The 15,749-nt window shown below is 37.8% G+C and overlaps 1 protein-coding gene across 1 annotated transcript in view; it reads right to left on the reverse strand.

Moving 5' to 3' along the window:
• The window catches only part of TTYH2 (tweety family member 2), a 310,797-nt gene that overhangs the window by 40,531 nt on the left and 254,517 nt on the right, over positions 1 to 15,749 (reverse strand). The window contains exons 7-10 of the mRNA XM_053706960.1: positions 2,413 to 2,482; positions 2,220 to 2,275; positions 1,114 to 1,206; positions 471 to 563 (exon numbers count right to left, since the gene is read on the reverse strand). Of these exons, the coding sequence (XP_053562935.1) occupies positions 471 to 563; positions 1,114 to 1,206; positions 2,220 to 2,275; positions 2,413 to 2,482 (312 nt within the window). The remainder of the gene's footprint in view (positions 1 to 470; positions 564 to 1,113; positions 1,207 to 2,219; positions 2,276 to 2,412; positions 2,483 to 15,749) is intronic.

Raw genomic sequence — 15,749 nt, forward strand, 5'->3', positions numbered from 1 at the left:
CCATTTATGGGCGCATGGTAAATTAGCGCTCCACTTCTAATCTAGTCCATAGTCAGCAATCAACTTACAGTTTGATGGTATATGTAGGTATGTTGTCTGTAACCAGTAATCCCTCATACAAAAGACAGCTATATAGTCCGTAATATCACATTTTACACTAAGGTAAACAATTAGTAATCACACACTATCTCACTTTACCTTCTGACTCACTATACATTAAGATTCTCACTCAGATTAACATAAAAGGTTCTTTACAAAATACATTTACTGCCAGTCACATCTAGAGTGGCATTGATATAAATACTGTATATGATATATGTATATTATATATTACTAACTGTTAAAGAGATGAAAAAATACATTAAATAGACAGACAAATAGAAATAAATATTGTGAAAAACAATCTTATGCAAATCTGCTAGTAGTTACACGTTACATTATTTGTATGCACTGCAGATTGTGCTGCTCACCTTATGTAGTCCTCTGCAGTCCAGCAGTGCTGTGATCTGGTGTAGATTGGACTCGGAAGTGTTAAGCAAAAGTTGTATTCCCAGCAAGTCCTTCTGTATTGTCCATTAACCAGAAAAGAGGTATAGTGAGCTTTATGGTATCTACAAAAGGTGCATACTAAAAAGTTGCATACTCATATATTGTCATTTAATTTAATTATATGGGATAGACCTGAGGCTAAATCCTGTATATCAGGGGCACGAAGTGCCTTAGATCTACAGGTGCATACATTGGGTGTTTTATAGACAAGGCAGATACGCTCTGTGTAGAAGGAGACAAGTTCTAGTGTAGGCTAATGATAAAACTCTCAGGTAAGCGGACAGGCATGATTGTCTGCTCTAGGGTAACAGGTGAGCTTGTGTGTGGTCAGAAAAGTTGTCTAATCAGAGGGTGACAAACAGGGTCAGCACTTGGTATGCTAGTTAGGCCGAAGCCGTGAGGAGCATGGCCTATCTTATCTGTGAAGTAAACAGATTGTTCCATTAGATAAACCTACAGGAAGTCTAATCTCTATTCTTACTGTACACTGTGGCCAGCAAATAAATTGTTTATACATGATATAAACTATGTTCAATTAACAAATAATGTCCTGGATCATCTCACCTGGGCTGTGGGGAAGATGGGTACTGCATACAGGAGCAAACTCTGGATCTGGATTTGCATGGTGGTAAGGTACCTCTGGAAGTTTGTGAGGGCCTGTGGAGAGATGATGTTTATTTTAGCCCCTTGAAGGTTTGTTCATCTAAAGAAATTCACTCAAAAAGGACTTATTCAGTGCGGTATAAGTTTATCTAAGAAGACTTTAGGATCACTCTTTGCTCAACCGTGAATGAGGGAAATGTACATGCACACATACATATGCACAAACACAAATATACAGGTATACACACACACACACACACATATGCACAAACACAAATATACAGGTATACACACACACATATGCACAAACACAAATATACAGGTATACACACACACACATGCACAAACACAAATATACAGGTATACACACACACACACACACATATGCACAAACACAAATATACAGGCATACACACACACGTATGCACAAACACAAATATACAGGTATACACACACACACATATGCACACACACACACACACACACATATGTCTGAATTATGAAAGAAAAATGTGGAGTTCCATATCCCTTTAAAGAGACAGTCTAGTCCAAAACAAACTTTCATTATTCAGATAGGGCATGTAATTTTAAACAATTTTCCAATTTACTTCTATCATCAATTTTGCTTTGTTCTCTTGGTATTAGTTGAAAGCTAAATCTAGGAGGTTCATATGCTAATTTCTAAGACCTTGAAGGCCAGCTCAGGGCATTTTGACAGTTTTTCACCACTAGAGGGTGTTAGTTCATGTGTGTCATATAGATAACACTGTGCTCACCCACGTGGAGTTCCTAGGAGCCAGCACTGATTGGCTAAAATGCAAGTCTGTCAAACGAGCTGATATAAGGGGGCAGTTTGCAGATGCTTAGATACAAGATAATCACAGAGGTAAAAAGTGAATTAATATAACCGTGTTGGCTATGCAAAACTGGGGTTAGGTAATAAAGGGATTATCTATCTTTTAAAACAATAAATATTCTGGTGTAGACTGTTCCATTAAATAAAGATTAGCTATGAGTATTCCATGCCTTTATTTCACACAGATGATTTAGGTAAAGTTATACACTACCTGCTGGAATGGGTTTTTCAGGCTTTGACTGCAGTAAAGATAGTAATGAAGCACTTCTGCAAAATATATAAATTGTTAATTAACACAAGTTCACTATAATGATTGTATTGTAAGCTTCCTCTTGGTCCCACAACCCCAGGAGAAGGTGTTAGCAACAAGTTAATTCCCAGTTTCCCTTGCAGCCGCAAATTACCTGAGCTGATTTGGTCTTGCGTCATGTTCATAATAAATTTGTCAGGTGCCACGCAGAAGTCGCTGGTTCCCTGCAAGACAATTTGCAAAATCAATAAATGCAAGATAACAAAACAATGCAATAGCACTTAGGGGCCGATTTATCAATGTCTGGCAGACATGATACGCTGTAGCGTATCATGTCCGCCAGACAACGCTGAATACCGACAGCATACGCTGCTTTCATTTAACATTGCACAAGCAGTTCTGGTGAACTGCTTGTGCAATGCCACCCCCTACAGATTTGCAGCCACAGGGGGTGTCAATCAACACGATCGGGCAGATTGATGTCTGCAGCCTCAGCGGCGGCAGACCAGTTAAGGAGCAGCGGTCTTAAGACCGCTGCTTCATAACTGCTGTTTCTGGCAGTGCATCAGGGGCCATTCAGCCCTTGATAAATCTGCCCCTTAGTCTGAACTTCAAATGAGTAGTAGATTTTAGAAACAAAATAACAACTGGTGCAATATTTTACCTATTATGCGTTATAGAAACATTATTGTGTTCCAGTTCAAACTTCTACTTAAAGGGATAGTCTAGTCACAATTAAACTTTAATGATTCAGATAGATCATGCAATTTTAAGCAACTTTCTAATTTACTCCAATTACCAATTTTTCTTCATTCTCTTGGTATCTTTATTTGAAAAAGCAAGCATTTAAGCCAACAATCAGCAAGCGCTAACCAGGTGCTGAACCAAAAATGGTCGGGCACCTAAGCTTACATTCTTACTTTTTTCAAATAAAGATACCAAGAGAAAAAAAACAAATTGATAATAGGAGTAAATTAGAAAGTTGCTAAAAATTGCATGCTTTATCTGAATCATGACAGTTTAATAACAATCCCTTTAAATAATATTTATTTACAAACTAAAGCTCCCTAAGGCATGGCTGCACCCAAGGGAACTTTCTAATCCTTGTTCAGAAAATTAATTTTTAAAAAAATATCATATCAAATATTCAAGAATTGTTTTTATAAAATGCTGCTGCTGTCATGACAGCATATCATATCTATCTAGAAACAGGACTTTCTAGAATGAGATGCTGTTTAAAAAAATGTAAAAATCTAAAAAAAAAGTTTTAAAAAGTTATATGTCTTCAGATGAACAGATACCAATAGGTTCATATTCATACATCATGAAAATCTGACCGACAAGTTGATCTTAAAGGGACAGTCAGAGAAGCCCTGATTTATTTCATTATTTGTGTTGAACATGTGCTATATAACTGACACACAATAACAATGTGCATTGGATTCCCATATAGAAGAGTAGCAAGCTGTTTCTTACACTCACCTTCCTGCTACATGAGTGAGTTTTTGTTGATGGGTTCAGCTGTAGATATGTGTGAACAAAGACAAATGATTCACTGCTTCTCAGGCAACCACGTGCTGCACACGAGCAGTCTGAAGTGCATTCAGTGAATAAGGTGCTAAATACCTCCATAGTGCACTGCAGACACAAATAGGCACTTTGGGAGAGTTGAGAATATGATCAAAAGTATTGGAGAGTTGCAATGCGGCCCAAGGCCCTAAAGGCACAATAAACACGTAGGGCTAGATTACGAGTGGAGAGGCGGTTTGGGCTTCGCTTACACATTAATCCCGCTAGATTATATACACATAGAAGAATATGTACTATTTATATATATATGATTTTTTCGGGTAAAATATATGTATATCCAAACCTACAGATATATACAGGAATATCTATTTAAAATAATTTACAGTGCATACATATTTACACACTTTATTAAATATGAATATTGCATAATATGCATTTACATGTTTTCATCTACTTGACTGCTAAATGCAGCCACCAATCAGTAAGCACTATCCAGGGTGCTGAACCAAAATTGGGCCGGCTCGTAAGCTTACATTCCTACTTTTTCAACTAAAGATAGCAAGAGAGCGAAGAAAAATTGATAATAGGAGTAAATTAGAAAGTTGCTTAAAATTGCATGCTCTATCTGAATCATGAAAGAACAAAATTTGGGTTCAGTATCCAAATTTAACATTTAGTTTAACAAAAACTATACAGAGGTTCAATAGTACATGTGGTAGGGGATTTAGTAAATTGATACACAACAGATTTTCTATTTTGAATATTACATTTAAAGAGAGGATTTGAAATACTGTATAATTCGATTTGAACTATGCAATTTTAGAATTAGAAAAAATCAAATCTAATATTATATTTGAAGGACCACTCAATGCAGTAAAATTGCCTAATTATTAAGAACATAATAAAAAGACAATGGGGTAGATTTACTATATGCCGAGCGGACATGATTCGCTATAGCGAATCGTGTCCGCTCGACATCGCTAAATGCCAACTGAATAAGCTGTCAGCATTTATCATTGCCCAAACATTTCTAGTGAAATGCTTGTGCAATGCCGCCCCCTGCACTCTGGCAGCCAATCAGTGCTAGCAGGGGCTGTCAATCATTCTGATTGGATCAGGGTGATTTTAATCCACCACCTAAAAGGTAGGCGAGCCTAAAACTATGGGACTCTGAAGCAGCATTCGCTGCTTCATAAATGGAGCCCAATGATTTAACACCTACTCTGAATTTCAAATAAGTAGTCGATTTTACCCTGTATCATGTGACAGACATCAGCGAATCACAGACTAGGATATGTATACCCTGTGAGCTTGTGCACATGCTCAGTAGGATCTTGTTCCCCAGAAAGTGTGAATATAACAAGATTGTGCAAAATTTGATAATGGAAGTAAATTGGAAAGTGTCTTAAAACTGCTGCTCTATCTGAATCATAAAAGTTTATTTTGACTTGGGTGTCCCTTTAAAGACAGCATTTGAAATACTATTTACATTAAACTAATCTTAGAATGTTGTACAAACATTCAAAATTTGAAACAAAAGAGCAAATGTGTTAAAATTTGTTTCATTTTTTTAATGTTGCAAAACATTTGCCCATCCCTAGTCATCATGATGTACCGATGATACAAAGACAACAAAGCTGCTGAAAAGCTTTCAACACAGACAAGCTTTGTTACTATGTAAAAGAATGTAAAGTTTACTAACACTATACTAGAGAAGGAAGCAGATGTGCGGTCACTTTTTAATTAAATGACTGCCATTATTAATTACAGACCTGATGCTAAATGAGGCAAATCTCTAACTTGAACCGATGATAATGGGAAATTACCTGCAAATTAGGCAAACCTGAACACTAACAAGGCTTAGAAAAGCCAGGAAATGTTATTAGCAATGATTGGACAAGGGAAGCAGACAGTGATGCTACCACCGCAGGGAAATTAGATCAGAAAAAAAGATATTTAATCACAAGCACTTTTTTAATCACATTACTGAGTGAGAGAAGCTGCAACACAACAAGGGTCTGACACCTCAAGGGCAGGAAGGGTCAAGATATGTTCAGTGGGTTCTGAAAAGAATAAAACGTGTTAAGTAGGCTGTAGGCAGACCAAGAAATGTGCAGTGAGATATACAAGGGACAAAACATGTACAATTGGAGTTACAAGTGCTCTAATTTGTCAAATGTAATATACAAGAAATAAAAAAAATGTATTGGAGGTCATAGAGGGACCAAGACACATACAATCAATGAGATTGAAAAGGGCTGGGGCACAAAAACGAGATAAAAAATAATAGAATATGGATTGTGGGACCTACAAAGGCCAAGACATGAGATATAAAAGAAGATACATAAAAAAATTAGATAAACAAGAATAAACTAAAGATAGTGGAAACCTAGAATTAAGAAGCATACTATGTTTCTCCCTAAAGATAGGAGTGGCTTGGCGTGATTAGTAAAATAGTAGTAGAATGGAGCCATTATTCTACTTACAAGAAGCATTACATTCTGGATTTGGGAAATGTGGGTACGTTGGTATGGGTAGCACCATCAAAACGCCCAATATTAATTGCTGCATACTGTCTACTGGAAGAGCTCTTTAGGGAATGGCACCGAACTATCAGTACTATTGCCAACTACACTCCCCTATGTTGCCAATACAAGAAAATACAGATATTCCATATAATATAAAAAGAAGGCCCTAGAAATAGCTATGATTGAGCAATGGTGTGTTGTTTGGAGGTCTTGAAGATGCAAAATTGTACCCTCTGAAAAAACTACAGGAGTGGGATGAAGCTTTGTTCTCTTCCTGTTCATTTTTTTTTTTTTATTAAGGTAAATATATAAACTCTTACAGTCAATTCTTCCAACAATGCACTTGTACATCAAGAAAAAGGTGGTTACATAGATTTGCTAAACAAATTATATAGACAACATTGCAAAATCAACCCCACATTTTTATATAATTTCACCAAGCTGCATCTGAAATAGTGAATTAAAAAAGATAACCGTACTGAAAAACCAGAAGCCTCTCTTGGACCCCTAAATATATGTTCTAGACGCAATAGGGGATAATAGGGTATAGCAAAGTAATATAGGGCCACTTTTGGACCCATGATAAAACATGTCTTATTAATCTGAAAATAAATAAAAATATATAATAGCGTATAAGTCTGGCATGTAACTCAAATGCCTGCTAACCAGATATAGGAGGGCAACCACATAGTAAAAGGAAATAACTACTGAAATAGTAAGGAGATTGATCTCAAATTTACCCCAAATCAGCTGCTCTCTTTATCCCAAAATGGTCTATAAGCCGACTAGTAAATGAGGCTTTGCTGCTCTAGTGTGTAGTGGCAACTTGACAAAATGTGGACTATATTAATAGAGTAAAAAGAAAAAAAAAACCTGACAAAGTATGATACATAAACAGTTCATGACTGTAAATGTTCCTTTGCTATAGGTGAAAAAGTTTCCCATCATGCTATAGGTAAGAATGTTACCTTTAAAAGTAATTTAAAGGAAACATTTTCTTTAAATTGAGTTAGTGCATTCGTTCAGATATTCGTATTGTGAAATTGAAACAAATATCCTTTTTATTATGAATATGCATATGCATAAATGTTAACTAAACAAATGCATAACCCTAATACTTGTTTTGCCTTTTTGCCCTGGCTCTGTACAATTTTTTTGTAATGAATAAAGCTTGAACACAATAAATAAATAAATATAAATAGATACAATCACACAACAACAACATAATATGGATAGTGGGGCATATAAGAGCTAAGACATGTAAAATGAGATATAAAAGAAGATACAATAAAAAAATAAAATATGGATAGTGGGACACAAAAAGGTTAACTGTTGTGCACGAGCGAAAAGGGGTTTATCGCTGTTCTTTGCACTGGTCAGAAGTAGCGAGTGTTTAAAAAGTTGAAAGTTATACGCGTTCGCTTGAGCGAGACTTCAGAGCTCTGGTTAACGGTTACGCTCCCCTAAAACGTTGCAAAAAACATTATAAACATATTTAAAATATAGTTACACGCATAATAACACTATGTTATTAAAATTAGTAACACCAATAGGACAAGAAACACCAAATACAAACGGCACACTTAACAGGTTTTGGAACCGGTATAAGCGATACAACTTGAAAAGTCCCGCCTCCTGTGACGTGTCAGTCCTTGTAACAGCGCTCCTCACAAGTTGTATTGCTCATACCATTTCCAAGATCGGTGGAGTGTGCTGTTTGCATTTGGTGCAGCTGATGTCCATGGTCTTTGACACAGAGTCTATTGGTTTAACCACACACAGTTTTACTTGAGAGCTAAGTTATAGCTCTATCACACGTGAGTAAGGTTCTCTCCCATTCTGGTATTACCTACTCCAAACGGAGCTTCCCTATATAATATTTATTTTTCCCTTAAGTCTGCAGTTTAGTACAGAACCGGAAGATATCAGTTAAAAGGACTATATCCTTTCAAGTTCTAAGCACATTAGAGTGTGCATTTCCCATTAAATTTTTTTCTGACAGTGTTAGCACTAATATGTATTGTTTGTTCACTGTACTAAATACAGACAAAAACAATCTAAGTATGATTGGTAGTAAATGATTTAGATTCAAGGACGGGGTATTAAGACATCACAACTAGAGAAAAACAATAGGAGATATCATACAATTCCTCCTGTATTTGTCAAATGTTTTTGTTTCTTATAATTATTGTATCATTGTTTAACTTATATCAATTGTACCCATGGATAGCACTGCAGAATATGTTGGCGCTTTATAAATAAAATATAATAATAATAACAAACGTGTTATTTCCAGAAATGGTAGAGAAGCAGATGTACAATGTGTTACCACTATGAATTAAATGACACAGACATTATACAACATTTTATAATATGTATCAACTTTAGAACAGAGGCACTATTTAATGCTTTCACTTGAGTGCAAACACCGGCAGAAGTAAAAGGGTTAGCTCCCGTATTACAAGTTGGAAGCAAAACGTTTGTGTGCAAGTGAAAGCTGACGCACACTAACTTGAGAACTTTGGATATTGCAACTACTTTAACTTCTTCTCCCCAAAGACTTAAATTGTGCACACAAACTGAAAAGAAAACCTAATACTTAGCGCTTGCACGCTAACCCTACACGTTGTTAGACCAGCTGCGCTAACCCGAAGGTAATTTTGAATATTTTATATTCCGAATTTCTTCATATTTTCATTTATAAATAATTGGGTGTTTGGATCAGCAATTTCATTTTGATCTATCAAATAACTGAAGAACACAGTAATATTTCAGTAGTGAAATGAGGTTTATTGGATTAACAGAAAATGTGCAATATGCATCAAAACGAAATTAGACAGGTGCATAAATTTGGGCACCACAACAGAAATATTGCATCAATATTTAGTAGAGCCTCCATTAGCAGAAATAACAGCCTCTAGACGCTTTCTATAGCCTGTAATGAGTGTCTGGATTCTGGATGAAGGTATTTTGGACCATTCCTCCTTGCAAAACATCTCCAGTTCAGTTAGGTTTGATGGTTGCCGAGCATGGACAGCCCGCTTCAAATCACCCCACAGATTTTCAATGATAGGTCTGGGGATTGGGATGGCCATTCCAGAACATTGTACTTGTTCCTCTGCATAAATGCCAGAGTAGATTTTGAGCAGTGTTTTAGGTTGTTGTCTTGTTGAAATATCCAGCCCCGGCGTAACTTCATCTTTGTGACTGATTCCTCAACATTATTCTCAAGTATCTGCTGATATTGAGTGGAATCCAATGTGACCCTCAACTTTAACAAGATTCCCAGTACTGGCACTGGTCACACAGTCCCACAGCATGATGGAACATCCACCAAATTTTACTGTGGGTAGAAAGTGTTTGTCTTGGAATGCTGTGTTCTTTTGCCGCCATTCATAACGCCCCTTGTTATGACCAAATAACTCAATCTTTGTTTTATCAGTCCACAGCACCTTCTTCCAAAATGAAGCTGGCTTGTCCAAATGTGCGTTTGCATACCTCAAGCAACTCTGTTTGTGGCGTATGTGCAGAAAAGGCTTATTCTGTATCACTCTCCCATACAGCTTCTCCTTGTGCAAAGTGTGCTGAATTGTTGAACAATGCACAGTGACACCATCTGCAGCAAGATGATGTTGTAGGTCTTTGGAGGTCGTCTGTGGGCTGTTTTTGACTGTTCTCACCATCATTTGCCTTTGCCTCTCTGATATTTTACTTGGCCTGCCACTTGTGGCCTTAACAAGAACTGTGCCTTTGGTCTTCCATTTCCTCACTATGTTCCTGACAGTGGACACTGACAGCTTAAATCTCTGCGTGTCATGTATTTCCATTATTACACCTTAACATCCATCCTGTAACTGTTCATACCACCTTAACTCTCTGATAAGTGTTACACATCCATATTTAAGGAGAAGCCTACAGTTCTTCATTGCTGAATTATTGAAGAATAACTCCTAACATGCCTCTCCAGCTCTGAAACAATCCACAGATTAATTTCTAAGCTAAAGAAATTTACGGAACTTCTGTTCCATTGACCCGAGAATCTTTGTTGACTCTGACGTCATTGCACAGCGACTTAACTCTGCGCTCCGGATTTTCCAGCATTAACTGCTGCTCTATCAGTTATCGCAGTGGATCCACAGCACCGGACAACCTCACAGCAGCTGACTCGCAACCCTCTTCCTGCATAGTACTCCACCACACGGAGGTCGGTCCAACCGCTCATCTGGTAAACATCAAGGTTACAGCTGTTCGTGAATAAATTAGTGTTAAGCTTTTGTCTGCTGAAAGTTGTGCTGTACTATATTTCCTGTCAAACCGTGATACAGTCACTCATTTACCTGCTTGTTCCCTGTAACTAATTCCATCAGGAAACTGTTGCCAAATAAATACTGTTCAAATCTCCTAACATTTGACAGAAGGTGTTACCTCAGCCAAAGCTTTTCCTGAATCAGTTAATATATTTGATATATTTATATATATATATATATATATATATATATATATATATATATATATACATATATATATATATATTTATATATTAGCTTAAGGTTGTAGAGGCAATACTATTACTTTCATTTGTGTCGGAATTCCTAAACAAAATATATTCTGACACAATTGATACAAACTACCATATTTGTACCGATAATTTACAGGATTCTTGACATATGACATAATAATCCAGCCCTAAAAATAAACGCACAACTTACTACAGTTGTATTATAGAATGGAAGCCGCAGATGTGTCCCCATAAATACATAGCCTGAATCTCTGTTTAGACAATTTAACTAAGGCCTTCAGAGATTTACAGATTGAAAATCAAAGCTTAAGAGCCTGTCTCAGAGAAACACTTTCCGCTAAGGGATCTGGTAATGGACTCATGTCAGAGCCACAGGTTTCTCTGCCCAAAACATTCTCTGGAGACCGAACATTCTTTAAGCAGTTCAGAAATGCATGTTTATTACTATTCAAATTAAGACCCAGAACCTATCCCACTGATAGGTCTAAGGTCCTTACAATCCTCTCATACCTGAGAGGTGAACCATGTGCATGGGCAGACTGCTTTTATGAGTCTCAGGATCCTATTCTGAACTCCCTTGATCATTTTTTAAAAGCTATGTCTAGCCTGTATGATGACTCCTACCGCCAGCTAACTGCTGAGAATAAACTGAGGAACCCTGTAGAACATTATATCACCCAGTTCAAGATATGGGCTAGATTCCTTATGGAATGAAGTCTCATTGAAAAATCAGTATAGGTTAGACCTATCAGAAGAGATAAAAGATGAGTTGTCAAGAAATGGTATCCCAGACCAGCTTGAGGACTTGTTTACCTTGACTATAACTATTGATTCGGGAAAGAAGGTCAAAAACTGCTTCCTCCCTGCCAACTCACAGACTGACTTCAAACACCCCTAACCCAATAGTCATGACCAGCCGATGGACATTAGTTTTATTAAAGGACCTTTGTCCACTCAAGAAAAAAACAGATGTCACTCCCTAAACCTCTGCATGTATTGTGCAGCACCCGACCACGTGGTCAGAGTTCGTCCCCAACTCCTAAGACAGAAACACAGTAAGTAACTACCATTAAAACATTGTTTATATTCTAAAAACAAAACCACATCCTATCTTATGTTACGTTTGTCTCTACAGTGGGATCTTCACAGTCTGAAGACTGAAGCTATCATTGACACCGGCACATGTGGCGATTTCATTGATTTTGATTTAGTAAAACGTAATAAAATACCATATTTTCCCAAAAGCAACCCAATGTCTCTCAAAGTTATTGATGGATCGCAACTCTCTTCTGGTCCTGTATCATATCAGACTATACCTCTCCTGCTCACAAATACTACTCGTCACCTGAGACAGTTTCCTTTGATATTATTTCTTCACCTATTTATCCTTTAGTTCTTGGTATCACTTGGTTACGTCTTCATCAGCCACAGATTCATTGGGATACCCTATCTCTCACTTTTCCATCTCATTACTGTTCCTCTACATGTTTTCCTGTATCCACTCTGTTAACCACAACCTCTACTGACATTCCCATAGAATATATAGACTTAGCCGACATATTCGACAAAAAGGTAGCACTAACACTCCCTCTTTATAGACCATATGACTGCCCCATTGACCTTCTTCCTGACATTACAATACCTTATGGGCACATTTACCCACTTTCTAAACCCGAGGTAGAACACTTAAATAATTATATAAATGAAAACCTTAAGATGGGTTTCATAAGACCCTCTTCTTCTCCAGCAGGAGCTGGGATATTTTTTGTGAAAAACAAGGACGGGTCTCTTTGCCTAACCTTGTTAGAATAAGAGCCCGGAGACGAATGGCTGACTGCATTTAGGACCAGATATGGTCTTTATGAGTATACAGTTATGCCTTTCGGACTTTGCAACGCACTGGCGACATTCCAGTGTTTCATTAATGATATCTTTCGTGACATTCTTGACATATTTCTTGTACTCTATTTAGATGACATACCTGTATATTCTAGTAACATCATAGACCATATAAAACACGTCAGGATAGTTCTATCTACACTTGAGTCACATAATTTAAGTGTAAAATTAGAGAAATATATTTTCCATTCTCCTGAGATATCTTTTCTTGGCTACATCATAAATCAAGATGATATTAAAATGGAAAAAAATAAGATATCAGCTATAGAGGACTGGCCAATACCTAAGAACAAAAGAGAGGTCCAGTGATTCCTAGGGTTCGCAAACTTTTATAGGCGTTTTATACATCATTTTGCTTCTATTGCAAAACCTCTGACAGACCTTACAAAGGATCAGCCGTGTTATCTTTGGGACACACACTGCCAAAAAGCTTTTGATCTCCTCAAAACATCTGTTGTCACATCACCGCTGCTACAGATACCTGATACCTCTTGCCATTTTGTATTAGAGGTTGATGCCTCGGACTTTGCCATTGCATCAATTCTATCCCAAAGAGCTAATCCAAATGAACCACTTCATCCTATTTCATATTATTCAAGAATTTTGACCACATCAGAATTAAATTACCCAGTGGGTGAAAAAGAATTACTGGCAATCAAATGCTCTTTCGACCAGTGGAGACATTTGTTAGAAGGCGCTGAACATCCCGTTACGATATACACTGATCACAAAAACTTACAGTACCTCCAGTCCAGTCGTACATTGTCTGCACGTCAGTTACGCTGGAATTTATATTTTTCCAGGTTTTCGTATACCATTACATATTGCCAGCGTTCGAAGAACGGAAAGGCAGACGCGCTATCGAGAAAGGATCATAAGCCTACAATTCGTTCACTTCCATCTACTGTGATTCCAGACACTAATATCATAGCCTCCCTATTGGACTACATACAAGATCTTAAAGTAAACCAATAAAAAGATCCTTCTCTACCATCTAACCTCCTCACAGCTGATAAGGATGGACTACTTCACTTTGACACCCGGATTTATGTGCCTCCCAACATGCGGAACCTAATTCTCCAGATAAACCATGATTCTCTTTTAGCTGGCCATCTTGGCATACACAAAACCTATAACCTTCTTCAAAGGACATTTTGGTGGCCAGCCATGAGAACATTGGTAAAGCATTATGTTTACTCTTGTGTGACTTGTACCACCTCTAAACCCTTGCATCAAAAGCCTTTGGGTTTACTGCAGCCTCTTCCAAGAACAGATCGACCTTGGACATTTGTATCTTTGGATTACATTGTTGAGTTGCCACAATTTTCAGGATTCACTGTTATATTTGTGGTGGTAGACTTATTCTCCAAGATGGCCCATTTCATGCCACCAAAACTCTACCTACCGCCCCAACTCACTGCTGACTTATTCCTGAAAGAGATAATTCGGTTACACGGTATATCTTCACTAATATTAAGTGACAGAGGTAGCCAATTCACTTCCAACTTCTGGAAGGCACTTTGTAAAATACTTAAGATTCAGCAGCTGTGAAAAAACTAACCAGTGGCTAGAACAATATCTTAGATGTTTCTGTTCACATAAACAAGGGACATGGGCACAATATTTAAGTTTTGCAGAGTTTGTCTATAACAATACCGTTAACTCGTCCACTGGTTACTCCCCATTTTACATTAATTCCGGAATACATCCACGTTTCCATCCGCTATATTCCCAAGATTCACCTTGCCCTCAAGTATCAGGTTTAGCTAATTCAATAAATCATACTTTTGAGATTGTCCGGGATAACATAAAGCTTGCACAGGCTACCCAGAAAAGGTATTATGATCTACGTCACAGAGCCCATGCACAATATACCGTTGGTCAATTTGTGTGGTTATCCACTAAGATCTTCAAGCAGAAAGGATTGCCAGGAGTTGACCACTAAGAACCTAAGGTTAACAAATACCTGTAGAAAATTAAACAGCCTTTCATAGGACCTTTTGCTATTATAGCCGTGCTCAATCCAATGATTGTTACACTACAGTTTCCATCACTCTACCGAATACATCCAACATTCCATATTTCTCTGGTCAAACTTTGTGTCTCCACAAACCCCACTTCCATACATCCCTAGGATTTCCCTCAACCGGATACAGAATATGAGGTTCAAACCATCGTGGACTCACGTCGTCGCCATGGTCAGTTACAGTATCTGGTTAGCTGGGTTGGATATGATTCCTCAGAAGATTCTTGGGAGCCAGCAACCAACCTGTCTGCAGATAGATTGGTATTGTTGTTTCATCTCTGCAATCCTAATAGACCAACTCCATGAAACCTCCCTGAGGTTTCCTTCTGGGGGGAATGTGTCCTGTATTTCCATTATTCCGCCTTAACATCCATCCTGTAACTGTTCATACCACCTTAACCCTCTGATAAGTGTTACACATCCGTATTTAAGGAGCTGCCTACAGTGCTTCATTGCTGGATTATTGAAGCATAACTCCTAACATGCCTCTCCAGCTCTGAAGCAATCCACAGATTAAGTTCTAAGCTAAAGAAACTTACAGAACTCCTGTTCCGCTGACCCGAGAATCTTTGTTGGCTCTAACGTCATTGCACAGCGACTTAACTCTGCGCTCTGGATTTTCCAGCATTAACCGCTGCTCTCTCAGTTATCGCAGCGGATCCACAGCATCGGACAACCTCACAGCAGCTGACTCGCAACCTTCTTCCTGCATAGTACTCCACCACTCGGAGGTCGGTCCGACCGCTCATCTGGTAAACATCAAGGTTACAGCTGGTCGTGAGTAAATTAGTGTTAAGCTTTTGTCTGCTGAAAGTTGTGCTGCACTATATTTCCTGTCAAACCGTGATACAGTCGCTCATTTACCTGCTTGTTCCCTGTAACTAATTCCAGCAGGAAACTGTCACCAAATAAATACTGTTCAAATCTCCTAACATTTGACAGAAGGCGTTACCTCAGCCAAAGCCTTTGCAATACTATTAATTTAATTT

This window comes from Bombina bombina, chromosome 1, assembly GCF_027579735.1.
Source record: "Bombina bombina isolate aBomBom1 chromosome 1, aBomBom1.pri, whole genome shotgun sequence".
NCBI classification, from domain to species: Eukaryota; Metazoa; Chordata; class Amphibia; order Anura; family Bombinatoridae; genus Bombina; species Bombina bombina.